This window comes from Cynocephalus volans, chromosome 6 (assembly GCF_027409185.1).
Source record: "Cynocephalus volans isolate mCynVol1 chromosome 6, mCynVol1.pri, whole genome shotgun sequence".
In the NCBI taxonomy this organism is placed as follows: domain Eukaryota; kingdom Metazoa; phylum Chordata; class Mammalia; order Dermoptera; family Cynocephalidae; genus Cynocephalus; species Cynocephalus volans.
The window spans coordinates 15302548-15314922 of NC_084465.1; the positions used below are offsets into that span (position 1 = coordinate 15302548).

The 12375-nt window shown below is 36.6% G+C and overlaps 1 protein-coding gene across 1 annotated transcript in view; it reads right to left on the reverse strand.

Moving 5' to 3' along the window:
• Positions 1-12375, reverse strand: part of MGAM2 (maltase-glucoamylase 2 (putative)) — an 89189-nt gene that overhangs the window by 63467 nt on the left and 13347 nt on the right. The window contains exons 3-9 of the mRNA XM_063101002.1: positions 7225-7348; positions 6995-7104; positions 6511-6665; positions 5357-5528; positions 2705-2804; positions 1811-1923; positions 405-530 (exon numbers count right to left, since the gene is read on the reverse strand). Of these exons, the coding sequence (XP_062957072.1) occupies positions 405-530; positions 1811-1923; positions 2705-2804; positions 5357-5528; positions 6511-6665; positions 6995-7104; positions 7225-7348 (900 nt within the window). The remainder of the gene's footprint in view (positions 1-404; positions 531-1810; positions 1924-2704; positions 2805-5356; positions 5529-6510; positions 6666-6994; positions 7105-7224; positions 7349-12375) is intronic.

Genomic DNA, 12375 nt, shown 5'->3' on the forward strand with positions numbered 1-12375 from the left:
TGTCACTTCAGGCATTGATTTCTCTTATAAAATAACAGCTAACTTTGATGGAGTTCATCCTTTGTGCTAGATGCTTTACACGCATAGTATAAGACATTCCTTATTACCAGCCTACCAAAGTATGTCTCACTTTATAAAGGTGGAAACTAAGACCCAGAAGTGTGAATTAAGTAGCCCAACATTGCATAGAGCTATAGATAAAGCTAAAATTCAAAGCCTTATCCATCTGATTCCATAAACTATGCACTTTCCATGATTAGATAGGTACAGTAAATTAGTGTGCAAATTTCTGACAGAAAGTGTGTCTGTCTGTCTATTTATTAATCTATCAATCTATATTTTTTCCTAATAAATAAAAGATGAGAAATGGTGACCAGTGCACAATAAGAGAACCCCCAACTTACATATGGGATCCCAGCTAAACGAGTTCGGTTCACAACCTCCTTCAATCCATTGATACCACCATAATCCCTACGACTAAGCTGAAACCCAAGACTCCAGTAGGAAGGCAAGAATGGTCGTCCGACAAGCTGAAAGGAGAAATAAAGAAGTGTCTCAGCTTTTAGAATAAACACTGTTTGTAGCACCACATCCAGCACTGGAAACATTAGCTCCATTTCATTTTCTATAAAGTCCCCAGATCTAAAAATGTCAAAGCCAAGAGTAATCTCCTAGGGTGATTTGCAAAATTTCACATCTCACATCTTTCTTCACTAACAACTGCAACATCAGAAAATAATATGATTTGCAGAAAATACTTATATAAGGGTGTCATTGGGGGAGGGGTGAGGAAACAGTAACATTCATCCATTCAATAAGCATTTCCTGAATGAATGTTACTGCTGTCCCCCCAAATGATACTGTTATTCATTCAATAAGCATTTGCATTGTAGCAAGGGCTGATGTAGGCATTTGGGATACAGTGGCACAAAGCAAGCATAGGTTCTGCTCTGCCACAGCTTAAGAGAAATAAATGAATGTCTAATATAATTAGGATTAGTGGTATGTGCTAAGGATAAAGGAATAAGGGCTGATGGGATTAGAAGTAGGATGGGTGAAGTAATACCAAAATATGTTTAAAATTCAAGTTTTCCAAGTGGCTTGAGCCAACACTCTGAGAAGTTTCCAGACAGAACCCTGTGTCACATTGTTCTGTAAGAGTCTCCATCCTCCAACATGAGGGTGGCATCTCTGATATCTCTGAATTCTCATACACTTTATTTGTACCTCATCAATGGCATTTATTACAAGGTGCTTCCTATTATAATCAGTTCAGGCTGTGTCATATTTCTCTTATTTGATTATAAATTCTCTGGCATCTAGGACCATATTTCATATGCCTTTATGTGTCATCTTGAACAAATCACTTCATCTTCCTGTGCCTGAGTTTTTCATCTATAAAGTAGGAAGTTTAAGCTAAATGGTGTCTAAAGTTCTTTCCTGTCCTGTAGTTTGAATCAAATATAAATAGCTAGCAAAATCCCTTTCACATAATTCCTTTTCACTGAAATTTTATCTATTGAGTAAGTAATAAATTTTGCTGATTTGTAGCCTTAGGTCTTTGGAATGATCATACATAGATGGACCGTGACTTGAAAGTAGGACGGCATCTGACTTGTTTTGGCATTTCTCAAGCCTTGCACAGTACCTCTGTAGCATGCAGAAAGCACCCAATAAATGTCATCAAAATAAACATACAACGGATGAAAACAGGCAGTTTACTAATACCTTTTATTTTTCTCTTGTTAATTTTTAATAAGTGAATGAGATAACAGCAATAAGTAATGGCTATCTAAATACAAAGCCGTACCTCCAGGTATTCCTGAACCACTTGTTCTGGAGTGTTTCCCAGGAATACGTAAAAGTCCAGAATGCCCCCAATCGTACGGTAAGTGATGGCAGGAGCAGGCTGAAGGGTGACCTCTGAAAGGATTCGAATGCGAGTTATTAGAATCTCATGGTTGTAAATAAACTCTTCTCTATAGTATGAATACCTGAGCTGTCCAAAATAGTCTCAGTCTCCTTTTGAAAGGGATGAAAATCACTCATGTTCCTCTTATTAGAAGTTTTTCAAAATTTATTGATGTCATATTGAATAAGACACCCATAAAGAAATGAATTTTTTTAAGAGAAAGAAAAATAAATTCTATTTTAATTTGGTTGTATAGAAATACAAACTTCTGAGGTTTGCCAGTGGTTTAACCTAAAGAAAAAGTTCCTAAAAACCTTATTAGATGAGTTCAACTATTACAATTAAATTTTTTTCAAAAACAAAAACAAAAAAACAAGCACCACTCATTTAAAGCACCATTAATCCAGAAGCTATCGTGGACAAAGAGTGAGCTATCAGAAACAGCCTACAATCCACAGCCTCGCTGCCTAAAGACAGACAGCATGGTTTACATGCTGAAAGGTACAAGTATCTTTGGAATGTGTCTATCAATGGATCTCATTATTTACAGAATGTCATAGGAAATATTATATCTAAGGAGACCTCTGAAGCAGTTTTTAATAAAAATAGCTTTAAGCATGAATTGGATTTGTAGACAGGTTAACCTACTTTCAGTTTCCATTTTCAATAGAAGTATTGTATGTTCAATATGCCTTCTTTTAAACAGAGATCTCACCATAAAAGTAATTTTTTTATAAAAGCAGCATTCCAAAACCTGTTCCTATGCAGGGAAAATGAAAAGATGCTTCCTACCCATGGCATTACTGTTCATCAGAAAAACTCCAAAAGAGGAGCCACTGGTGTCTTCGAGGCACAAGAAGAATGTATGAGCTCCATACAGATTAATCATGCCCTATCAGCAAAAAAGAGAAAAGAAGTAATAGTATTATGTGTTTAAAATGTTTTTATTCACCCTAAAATAAAATCAAAAGCCATCCATAACATATACTTAGTCAACACGATGTAGTTTAGTATTGTAACAAAAAATATTGAAATGGTATTATCAACTGGCAAATGGATAAACAAAATATGATATCTGTACCATGGAATATTATTCAGCAATAATAATAAATGAAATAGTGATACAAGCTGCAACATAAAAAAACCTCAAATTGTTCTGCTAAGTGAAAGAAATACACACAAAAGACCATATATTGCATGATTCCATTTAAATGAAATGTCTAGAAAAGTCAAATCTATAGGGACAGAAATTAGATTAGTGATTGCCTGGGGCTGGAGTGTGCACTGGGGTAGGAAAGGGGGTTAAGCCTAAATGGGCATGAGGAATCCTACTGGGGTGATGAAAATGTTCTAAAACTGGATCATTATGATGATTGCACAACTCAGAAAATGTGCTAAAAATCATTGAATTGTATAGTTAAAACAGATGAATTTTATGGTATATAAATTAAACCTCAATCAAGTTTGCTTTTAATTCAAAAATATTTACAATGACATATACCAAAATGTTAGCAGAAGGCAATGGTATTATGAGCAATTTTGATTATTTTCTTTATGTCTAACAGTATTTTTTAATATTTCTATAATTAACATATAATACTTACATGGTAAAAATGTTTAAAACAAAAAGAGAAAAAGATACTGAACTTGTCATAAGACTGTGATGAACACTGACATAAAAAGAGATAATGTGTATATGTATAACTGTAAGCGCTGCAAGAATAAGCATAATGATATTACAACATGCAAAAAGTTTTATAAAAGTTTCCTATGTGATAATGTCACCATTTTTTAGCCCCTGGTACAGGGTAAAAGTACTAATAATGGTAAATTCCTGAAGGAGAAGAAAGAGAATCAGCATGATATGCCAAATATCATGATTTAAAATTATAGCTGGGAAAGTCTCAGGGCATCAATACCTGAATAGAATGTAGACTAAATTTTTTTTTTTAAAGCTAAGGATCTTTTTTTTTTTTTTTTTTTTTTTTGACAGCTGGCCAGCAAAGGGTTCAGGGATCCAACCCCGGACCCTGGTGTTATCAGCATGATGCTGTAACCAACTGAGCTAACCAGCCAATCTAAAAAAGTTTTTTTAAAGAAAGGGGGATGGAGAGAAAGGAAGGAAGGAAGAAAGGAAGGAGAGGAGAGAAGAGAAGGGATGGAGGAAGGAAGGAAAGAAGGAAGGACGGAAGGAAGGAAGGAAGGAAGGAAGGAAGGAAGGAAGGAAGGAAGGAAGGAAGGAAGGAAGGAAGGAAGGAAGGAGGGAGGGAGGGAGGGAGGGAGGGAGGGAGGGAGGGAGGGAGGGAGGGAGGGAGGGAGGGGAGGGAAGAGAAGGGATGGAGGAAGGAAAGAAGGAAGGAAGGAAGGAAGGAAGGAAGGAAGGAAGGAAGGAAGGAAGGAGGGAGGGAGAGGAGGGAAGAGAAGGGATGGAGGAAGGAAAGAAGGAAGGAAGGAAGGAAAGAAGGAAGGAAGGGAGGGAGGGAGGGAGGGAGGGAGGAAAGAAAGAAAGAAAGAAAGAAAGGGAAAGAAAGAGGGAGGAAGCAGGCAGGTATTTAATCTAATCTATGGCTGTACAATTTAAGAATTTCAGCTACAGAAAGTCAAATTGATATGATGCTTAGTATTCCATATTTGGCAGGGTCTTTGACCGAAAATTTTAGTGAATGTGCTGCTATCGCTTTCTCTTCTTTCTTTGGTTCAGTAAGCATGCTCCCCAAATTGCATCAGAGACATGCAGGTGGACCACAAGTTAATGTGTTCTTGCTTTGTTCATCTCCAGCAGAGGAGGAATTGCAAAAGGTCAGTCCCATCCCTCCCTTGCACCATACTTCAACCTGTGGCTCTTGAACAGATCTGAGACATCATCGGTGCAATGGAGGCTTCAAGACACACTATAAAAACCAATGCCACTCTAAGTATTATCAGGGAACAGAGGCTTCCTCAAACCCTCTGCTACCAGTCAGCAACAAGATAAATGTGGAAATCAAGAGTAAGAGTTTACAAACTCTTTCATAGAAATTTAAAAGAGTAATTTGTTATGTCTGCTCAATTTAAAATTCAGGCTTGTATTTTGTATGCCTTTGGATATTTTTATTTCATCTTCCTAGTAATATATTTTAATTGTATTTTACAAAAATATTGCCCATGCTAGATTAATGGGAAAAAAAAGAAAAAAGAAATTAATCCTTCTCCAGGTAAGTATTTTCTAATATATTCTAGGCTCTCATGTAATGATGAAATTATATTTTCCATTAAAAGTGAGACTTTTTAAAAATTGCTATATTTCTAATTGTGAGTTTATAAACCTGAAAAACAAGTATTCCTCAACACAAGCAGATCTAAACTGAGCAAAATAAGAGATAGATGTCACTCTGTAGGTTTCTTTTGGGAGAGAGGGGAACATGTCCCTTTCTGTGAGCACCAAGCAGAGGAAGGGAACCTCACCTCCGTGGGGGTAGCGTCCCGGGTGAAGATGGGCCAAGTCTTCCAGGTCATGTTGTGGCGGAACTGCTGGTGCACGTGTTCCCCCAGCCCGTACACGTTGGCGCTGGGCAGCCGGAAAGACAGCTGCAGGTACTGATAAGCAAATTGGAGTGGCCCGATGCTTGTGTCCAACCTGGGCCATGGGGTGAGAGTGAGAGTCATCAAACGACTCTTTTCTCTTCTGCCAGAAAGCTGTCTGCTTCTTTCCACGTACACTTAGAGGTCAGTTGTTTCAGGGGCTACCATCAATTTTCATGCTAACTTTGAAGACTTTACGAGGGCATCTTTGGTCCTTGAGTCTAGAGGAGTGTAACACTAGTGATGGGCACCAGGAGTTCGGGTTGGATGAATGGGGGAAGAGCACAGATGTGACCTTGTATGTGCTGTGCATCTACTGCATGCCAGGCACTGCTCTGGACGCTTTATAAATAAGATCTCACTGCCCCTGGTCAAAGTCGATATTTTGATCCCCTTTTTGTAGACAAGGTAACTGATGCTGATGAGGTGAGGTACTTTGCCTAATATCACACAGCTGACTAGTGATTTGCTGGTGCCAGGATCTGAGTAAAGATTTTAGTGACAGGTTTTACTTGTATTTTCTCCAGTACAATTTGTGGCTTAAGCTCAAACTGCTCTTAGGTGCTTGATGGCAAGATTCACAGAAAATAATAATTTGGAATGAGAGTGAAGTTTTTGAGTTCTAATGTGAATAATTCAAAATAATAAAATCCCCTATTTCATAATATATGTGAATCACAGTATATTTATAAATACAGTATATATAAAAATACATATATTTATTTATACAAGGGGTCTTCAAAAAGTACATGAAAGCATTCGTACTAACTTTTAATTCTGTTTTTCCATGAACTTGTTGAAGTACCTTCATGTATTATATAACTTAGCAAACTAATCAATTACATTTTAATATTAGTTGCTCTACAGTCATGATAGATTACCAGTGTTAATTATTTATGGTAAAAACTTTGACATTTTTCTTAGGTTCAAACATCTTCCCAAGTCACACCTATCTCAATTCCCACCCACAGTAAGTCAGAATGAGTGATGTAGGGACCCTGTAGTCAAAGAGGTAGAAAGAGTGTTAAAAAGCTCACAAAACTCTTTTGTTGCTCGTCCTCATTATTTTGATGCTGAAGGGTTTATCAGTGACCTCCATGTGATAGTTCAAATTGGAGGTATCAGCAGTCCCATTAACCACCTTAATGTTTTCATGGGGGACTTCATAGCGTATGTTATCAAAATCAGTGATCTGTCAGAAGAAAAACAGAAGGAACAACTCCAGATAAGACCACTTCCTTGTAGAGCTACAAAAGATATTCCCTCTCAAAGAGCCCCACCCATGAAAGTAGCTTATAATTCTTAACTCTGTGGTTCCTGATTTGTCAGAAGAAATCAACCAGTCACTTGTGCCCCATCAAGTAAATATTAGCCTGCTCATCCCATACAGAGATTCCTGTGAAGAACAGAGGTGCTTGCTGCCTCTGCACCTGCATGTGGTGCATAATGGAGAATAATCTGGCCCAGTGTGGGGACACTGCCTTCCTCAGAGATGTATCCAGTGGTAACTCTCAAACCAACCTTAAAACGAAATCGACTGGATGTCTGATATTCAGCTGTGAAAAGGGTGTTGGTGATGTCATTTCCAAATAGAGATGGGGATGGTATCCTTTTCAACTGGGCAGTAAATTCTAGAGGTGGGGGAAGGAGAAAAAGAATGAAAGAGAGAGAGACTTTTGCTTTTATTTTGCAGTTAACTTCTCTGGGCCACAAGGCGTTGTTCTCTGGGGCAGCATCAGGGTAGTACTCACCTGTGCTTGTGTTTTTGTAGTGATAGCTGACTTCATAGCCCCAGTTCCTAGGGAAGAAGCATGCAGGGACGTCAGAATCTGCCACAGGATTCCAGCAGCACTTATATTGCCACCTGCAGACATCCTGTAACAAGGGCACAAAGTTAGGATTATACAAAATGAAGAAAGGAAAGAATTATTTTTCTGTTTATTTATAAACCATGTTGTTCCAGGGAGAATTTAAGATATAATTTAAGATAATTATAGTCATTCATTTATTCATTCTTCATTTATACATGCTGGATATTTGTAAATATCCAGCCAGCCAGTATACATTTATCACCTACCAGACAAGGAACTGACAATACAGATAAGACATAGTTTGTGCCTTCAGCAAAATTAGTCAAGTGGTAAATACAGACAATTGAAAAAGCAATTACAGAGTGCATCCAGGAGTTGAGGCAGCACACACCAGCTGTTGTTGCCAGCCCGGTAGGATGCGAATGGGGTGAGGAGGACTTCCAGGAGGGGAAACGTAAGTTTAGTCCTAAAGCTCCAGGAGGGGTTAGACAGGTGAACAGTATAGCAGTATTTCAGGCAGAGAAAGCAGCAATGCATGATAGATTCAGAAAAACCACAAACATTGTACCAAGAACAGTCAGTAAGAGAAATGAGGCTGGAGGCACACAGTATCCACACCATGACTGGGCTGGATGCCAGACCAAGCAGTTTGGACTTTTTCATGAGGAAGAGTCATGGAAGTGGCTAACAATACAGCAAGAAGAAATGTATTTCTAAAAAGAAAGAAAAGTAAAGAAAAGGGAACTAGAGACAATTAAGATAGAACTAGCACCGTGCGTGAAATAAGAAATTCACAATTTGTACAAGGTAAAAACAAATCATATGTGGTTTCTAGGAGTGGTTTGATTATGGATTATTATTATTATTGTTTAGTGGGATTTATTTCTTTAAAGACCTACAAGTTTCAGATTAATTTATATAAAATTATTTGCTTTGTTCTAATAAGTAAATAAAGTAGATGGCAAATTGAATCAATATGTTGGAATCAACAAAGACATCCATCTCCCCTCTCAACAAAATTTACGTGAAGTGACAGAAGTGACATTAAGAAAAAAAAATCACAAATCCATTATAAAACAGTACAATATAATGCAATGAAGCAGACTAGAAATGTTATGAAGCTCCTGAAACATAGAAAATAGACTTAATCCACTCCAGAGGAAAATATATTTATAGACTAAAACCCAAGAGGAGAAAGGTAAACTGCTCCAAGTTAAGTCAGTGGGTAGAAGTGGAAGACAGCCTGTGGCAGAGTTTTGGGTGACCGACTGGGAACATTTCTTACAGCTATTGCTGATCTCATGCTAATTGGGGGGCATCCTGTAATATTTGTTAGTAGGTTAAGGGAGTGAAGAGAGATGCTGGGAGCCAGAAGGCATGGCAATGCTCCAGCTAATAAGCCCCACCATCACCACCAGATACATGCTCATATTCTCTCCAGCAGTCCTTTCCTTCTCTCTTAAATACTCAGCGTGAGCCAAAGTAAATAAGACAGGCAGCCACAGATAATTAAACATAAAGATGACAGTCAAGAATCAACAACATTTGAGATAAACCAATACTGTGAAAGCAACTAACCAAACTTAATAAACAAAAGAGTAGTTGGATGAAACAGTTTATAGAGAAAGGTTTATAAGGCTGAAAAATAAATATAATTGTTATTGCATCCATTAAAAAAAGCAACAAGGAATATGGAAAGTTAAGTTTTTGACAAGGTTAATTCTTCCGACACATGAACATGGAATGTCTTTCCATTTTTTTGTGTGTGTCCTCTTTAATTTCTTTCATCAGTGTTTTGTAGTTTTCATTGTAGCGATCTTTCACCTTTTTGGTTAAATCTATTCCTAGCCTTTTTTTTTTTTTTTGGTAGCTATTGTAAATGAGATTGCTTTCTTGATTTCTTTTTCTGTTAGTTCATTGTTGGTGTGTAAAAACACTCCTGACTTTTGAATTTTGATTTTGTATCCTGCAACTTTGCTGAATTCATTTATCAGTTCCAAGAGGTTTGTTTTGTTTTTGCTGAAGTCTTCAGGTTTTTCTATATATAAGATCATGTCACCTGCAAACAGGAATGATTTGACTTCCTATTTTCCAATTCGAATGCCCTTTATTTCTCTCTCTTGCCTAATTGCTCTGGCTTGAACTTCCAGCACTATGTTAAATAGGAGTGATCAGAATGGGCATCTTTGTCTTATTCCTGTTGTGAAAGGAAAAGCTTTCAAATTTTCCTCTTTCAGGATGATGTTAGCTTCATTGTCTTGAGATGCTTTCCTTCTATACCTAATTTGTTGAGAATTTTTATAATGAAGGGATATTGAATTTTCTCAAATGCTTTTTCTGCATCTGTTGAGATGATATGGGTTTTGTCCTTCATTTTGTTAATATGATATATCACATTTATTGAGCTGAGTATGTGGAACAATTCTTGCATCCCTAGGCTAAATACCACTTAATCATGGTGTATAAACTTTTTGATATGCTATTGAACTTTGTTTGCTAGTATTTTGTCAAAAATTTTTGCATCTATGTTCATCAGGGATATTGGCATGTAGTTTCCTTTTTTTGATGTGTCTTTGTCTGATTTTGGTATCAGGGTAAGACTGGCCTCATAAAATAAGTCTGGGAGAATACCCACTGCTTCAATTTTTTGGAATAGTTTGAGAGGAATTGGTATTAATTCTTCTTTAAAAGTTTGGAAGAATTTAGCAGTGAAACCATCAGTCCTGGACTTTTCTTCATTGGGAAAATGCTAATTACTGACTCAATCTTGTGGCTATTTATTGATCTGTTCATGTTTTCTATTTCTTCTTGGTTCAGTCTTGGTAGGTTGTGTATGTTCAGAAATTTAAACATTTCCTACAGATTTTCCAAATTATTGGCATATAGTTGCTCATAATAGTCTCTAACGATTCCTTGTATTTCTATGGTATCAGTTGTAATGTATCCTTTTTCATTTCTAATTTTCATTATTTGGGTCTACTCTCTTTTTACTTAGTTAATCTAACTAGTAGTTTGTCAATTTTGTTTATTTTCTCAAAAAACCAACTTTTTGTTTTGTTAATCTTTTGTATATTTTTTTGGCCTCTATTTCATTTAGTTCTGCTCTGATCTTTGTCATTTCATTTCATCTACTAATTTTGGGATTGGATTGTTCTGACTTCTGTAGTTCCTTAAAGTGCAATGTTAGGATTTGTGTTTAAAACCTCTGTACTTATTTGATGCAAAACTTATCACAATAAACTTCCCTCTTACAAAAGTTGGTATTGTCAAGATGACCATATTACCTACAGTGATTTACAGATTCAGTGCAATCCCTATCAAAATACCAATAACATTCTTCACAGAAATGGAAAAAGAAATCCTAACATTCATATGGAACCAAAAAGAGACCAAATAGCCAAAGCAATCCTGCACAAAAAGAATAAAGCTGGAAGCATTACACTACCTGACTTCAAAATATACTACAAAGCAATTGCAACCCAAACAGCATGGTACTGGCATAAAAACAGATGCATGGACCAATGGAACAGATAGACCAATAGAGAACCCAGAAATAAATCCACATATCTACAGCCAACTGATCTTTGACAAAAGTACCAAGAATGTACACTGGCGAAAGAACAACCTCATCAATAAAGGGTTCTGAGAACACTGGATACACATATGCAGAAGAAAGAAACTAGACCCCTATATCTCACCATATACCAAAATCAACTCAAAATGGATTAAAGACTCAAATGTAGGACCTGAAACTATAAAACTCCTACAAGAAAACATAGGGAATATACTCCAAGACATTAGTCTGAACAAAAATTTTATGGAAAAGACTTCTAAAGCACAGACAACAAAAGCAAAACTAGGCATATGGAATTACACCAAAGAAAAAAACTCTGCACAGCCAAGGAATCAATCAACAGAGCAAAGAGGCAATCAAAAGAAGGGGAGAAAATGTTTGCAAACTGCTCAGTTGACAGGAGATTAATATCCAGAATACACAAGGAAACTTAAACAACCCACAGCAGAAAAGCAAATAAACTTATTTAAAAATGGGCAAATGACCTAAATAGACATTTTCTCAAAAGAAGACATTCAGACAGCCAACAAGTATACAAAAAAATGCACATCACTATCATCAAGGAATGCAAATCAAAACCACAATGCGATATCCCACTCTGGTTAGAATGGCTATTACCAAAAAGACAAAAAATAACAAATGCTGGTAAGGATGTGGAGAAAAGGGGACTCTCATACACTGTTGGTGGGAATGTAAACTAGCACAGCCATCATGGAAAACAGTATAGAGTTTCCTCAAAATCCTATAAATAGAACTACCATGTGATCCAGCAGTTCCACTCCTGGGTGGAAAAGAAAGCAAATTAGAATACTGAAGAGATATCTGCACCCTGTGTTTATTGCAGCACTATTCAGAATAGCCAAGATATGGAATCAACCTAGGTTCTACCAACAGATGAATGGATAAAAAAATGTGGTACATATACACAATGGAGTACTATACTACTCAGCCATGGGAAATAATGAAATCCTATCATTTGTGGCAACATGGATGAGCCTGGAAGACATTATGTTAAGTGAAATAAATCAGGCACAAAAAGAAAAATACCGCATGTTCTCACGAATGTGGGAGCTAAAGTAAATACATAAATTGAACTTTTAGAAGTAGAGCATAGGACTTACTAGAGGCTGGGAAGGGGAAGGGGAGAGAGAATAGGGAGACGATGCTTAATGGACACAAAATTACAGCTAGATAGGAAAAATAAGTTGTAGTAGTATATAGTAGTGCTAGGCATCTACAAGAAACAATAATTTATTGCATATCCTCAAATGGCCAGAAGAGAGGAACTTAAACGTTCTCATCACAAAGAAATGATAAATTTTGGCAATGATGAATTTGCTAACTACACTGATGTGATCACTACACACTGTATACACGTATTGAAACATAACTCTGTACTCTATAAATATGTACAATTGATATGTTCCAAATAAAAAATAAATTGAAATAATAAAATTTTTTATGCTAAGAAAAAAAATTCTAAACAAGATTTAAAACTCCTTAATATTTGAACCAAA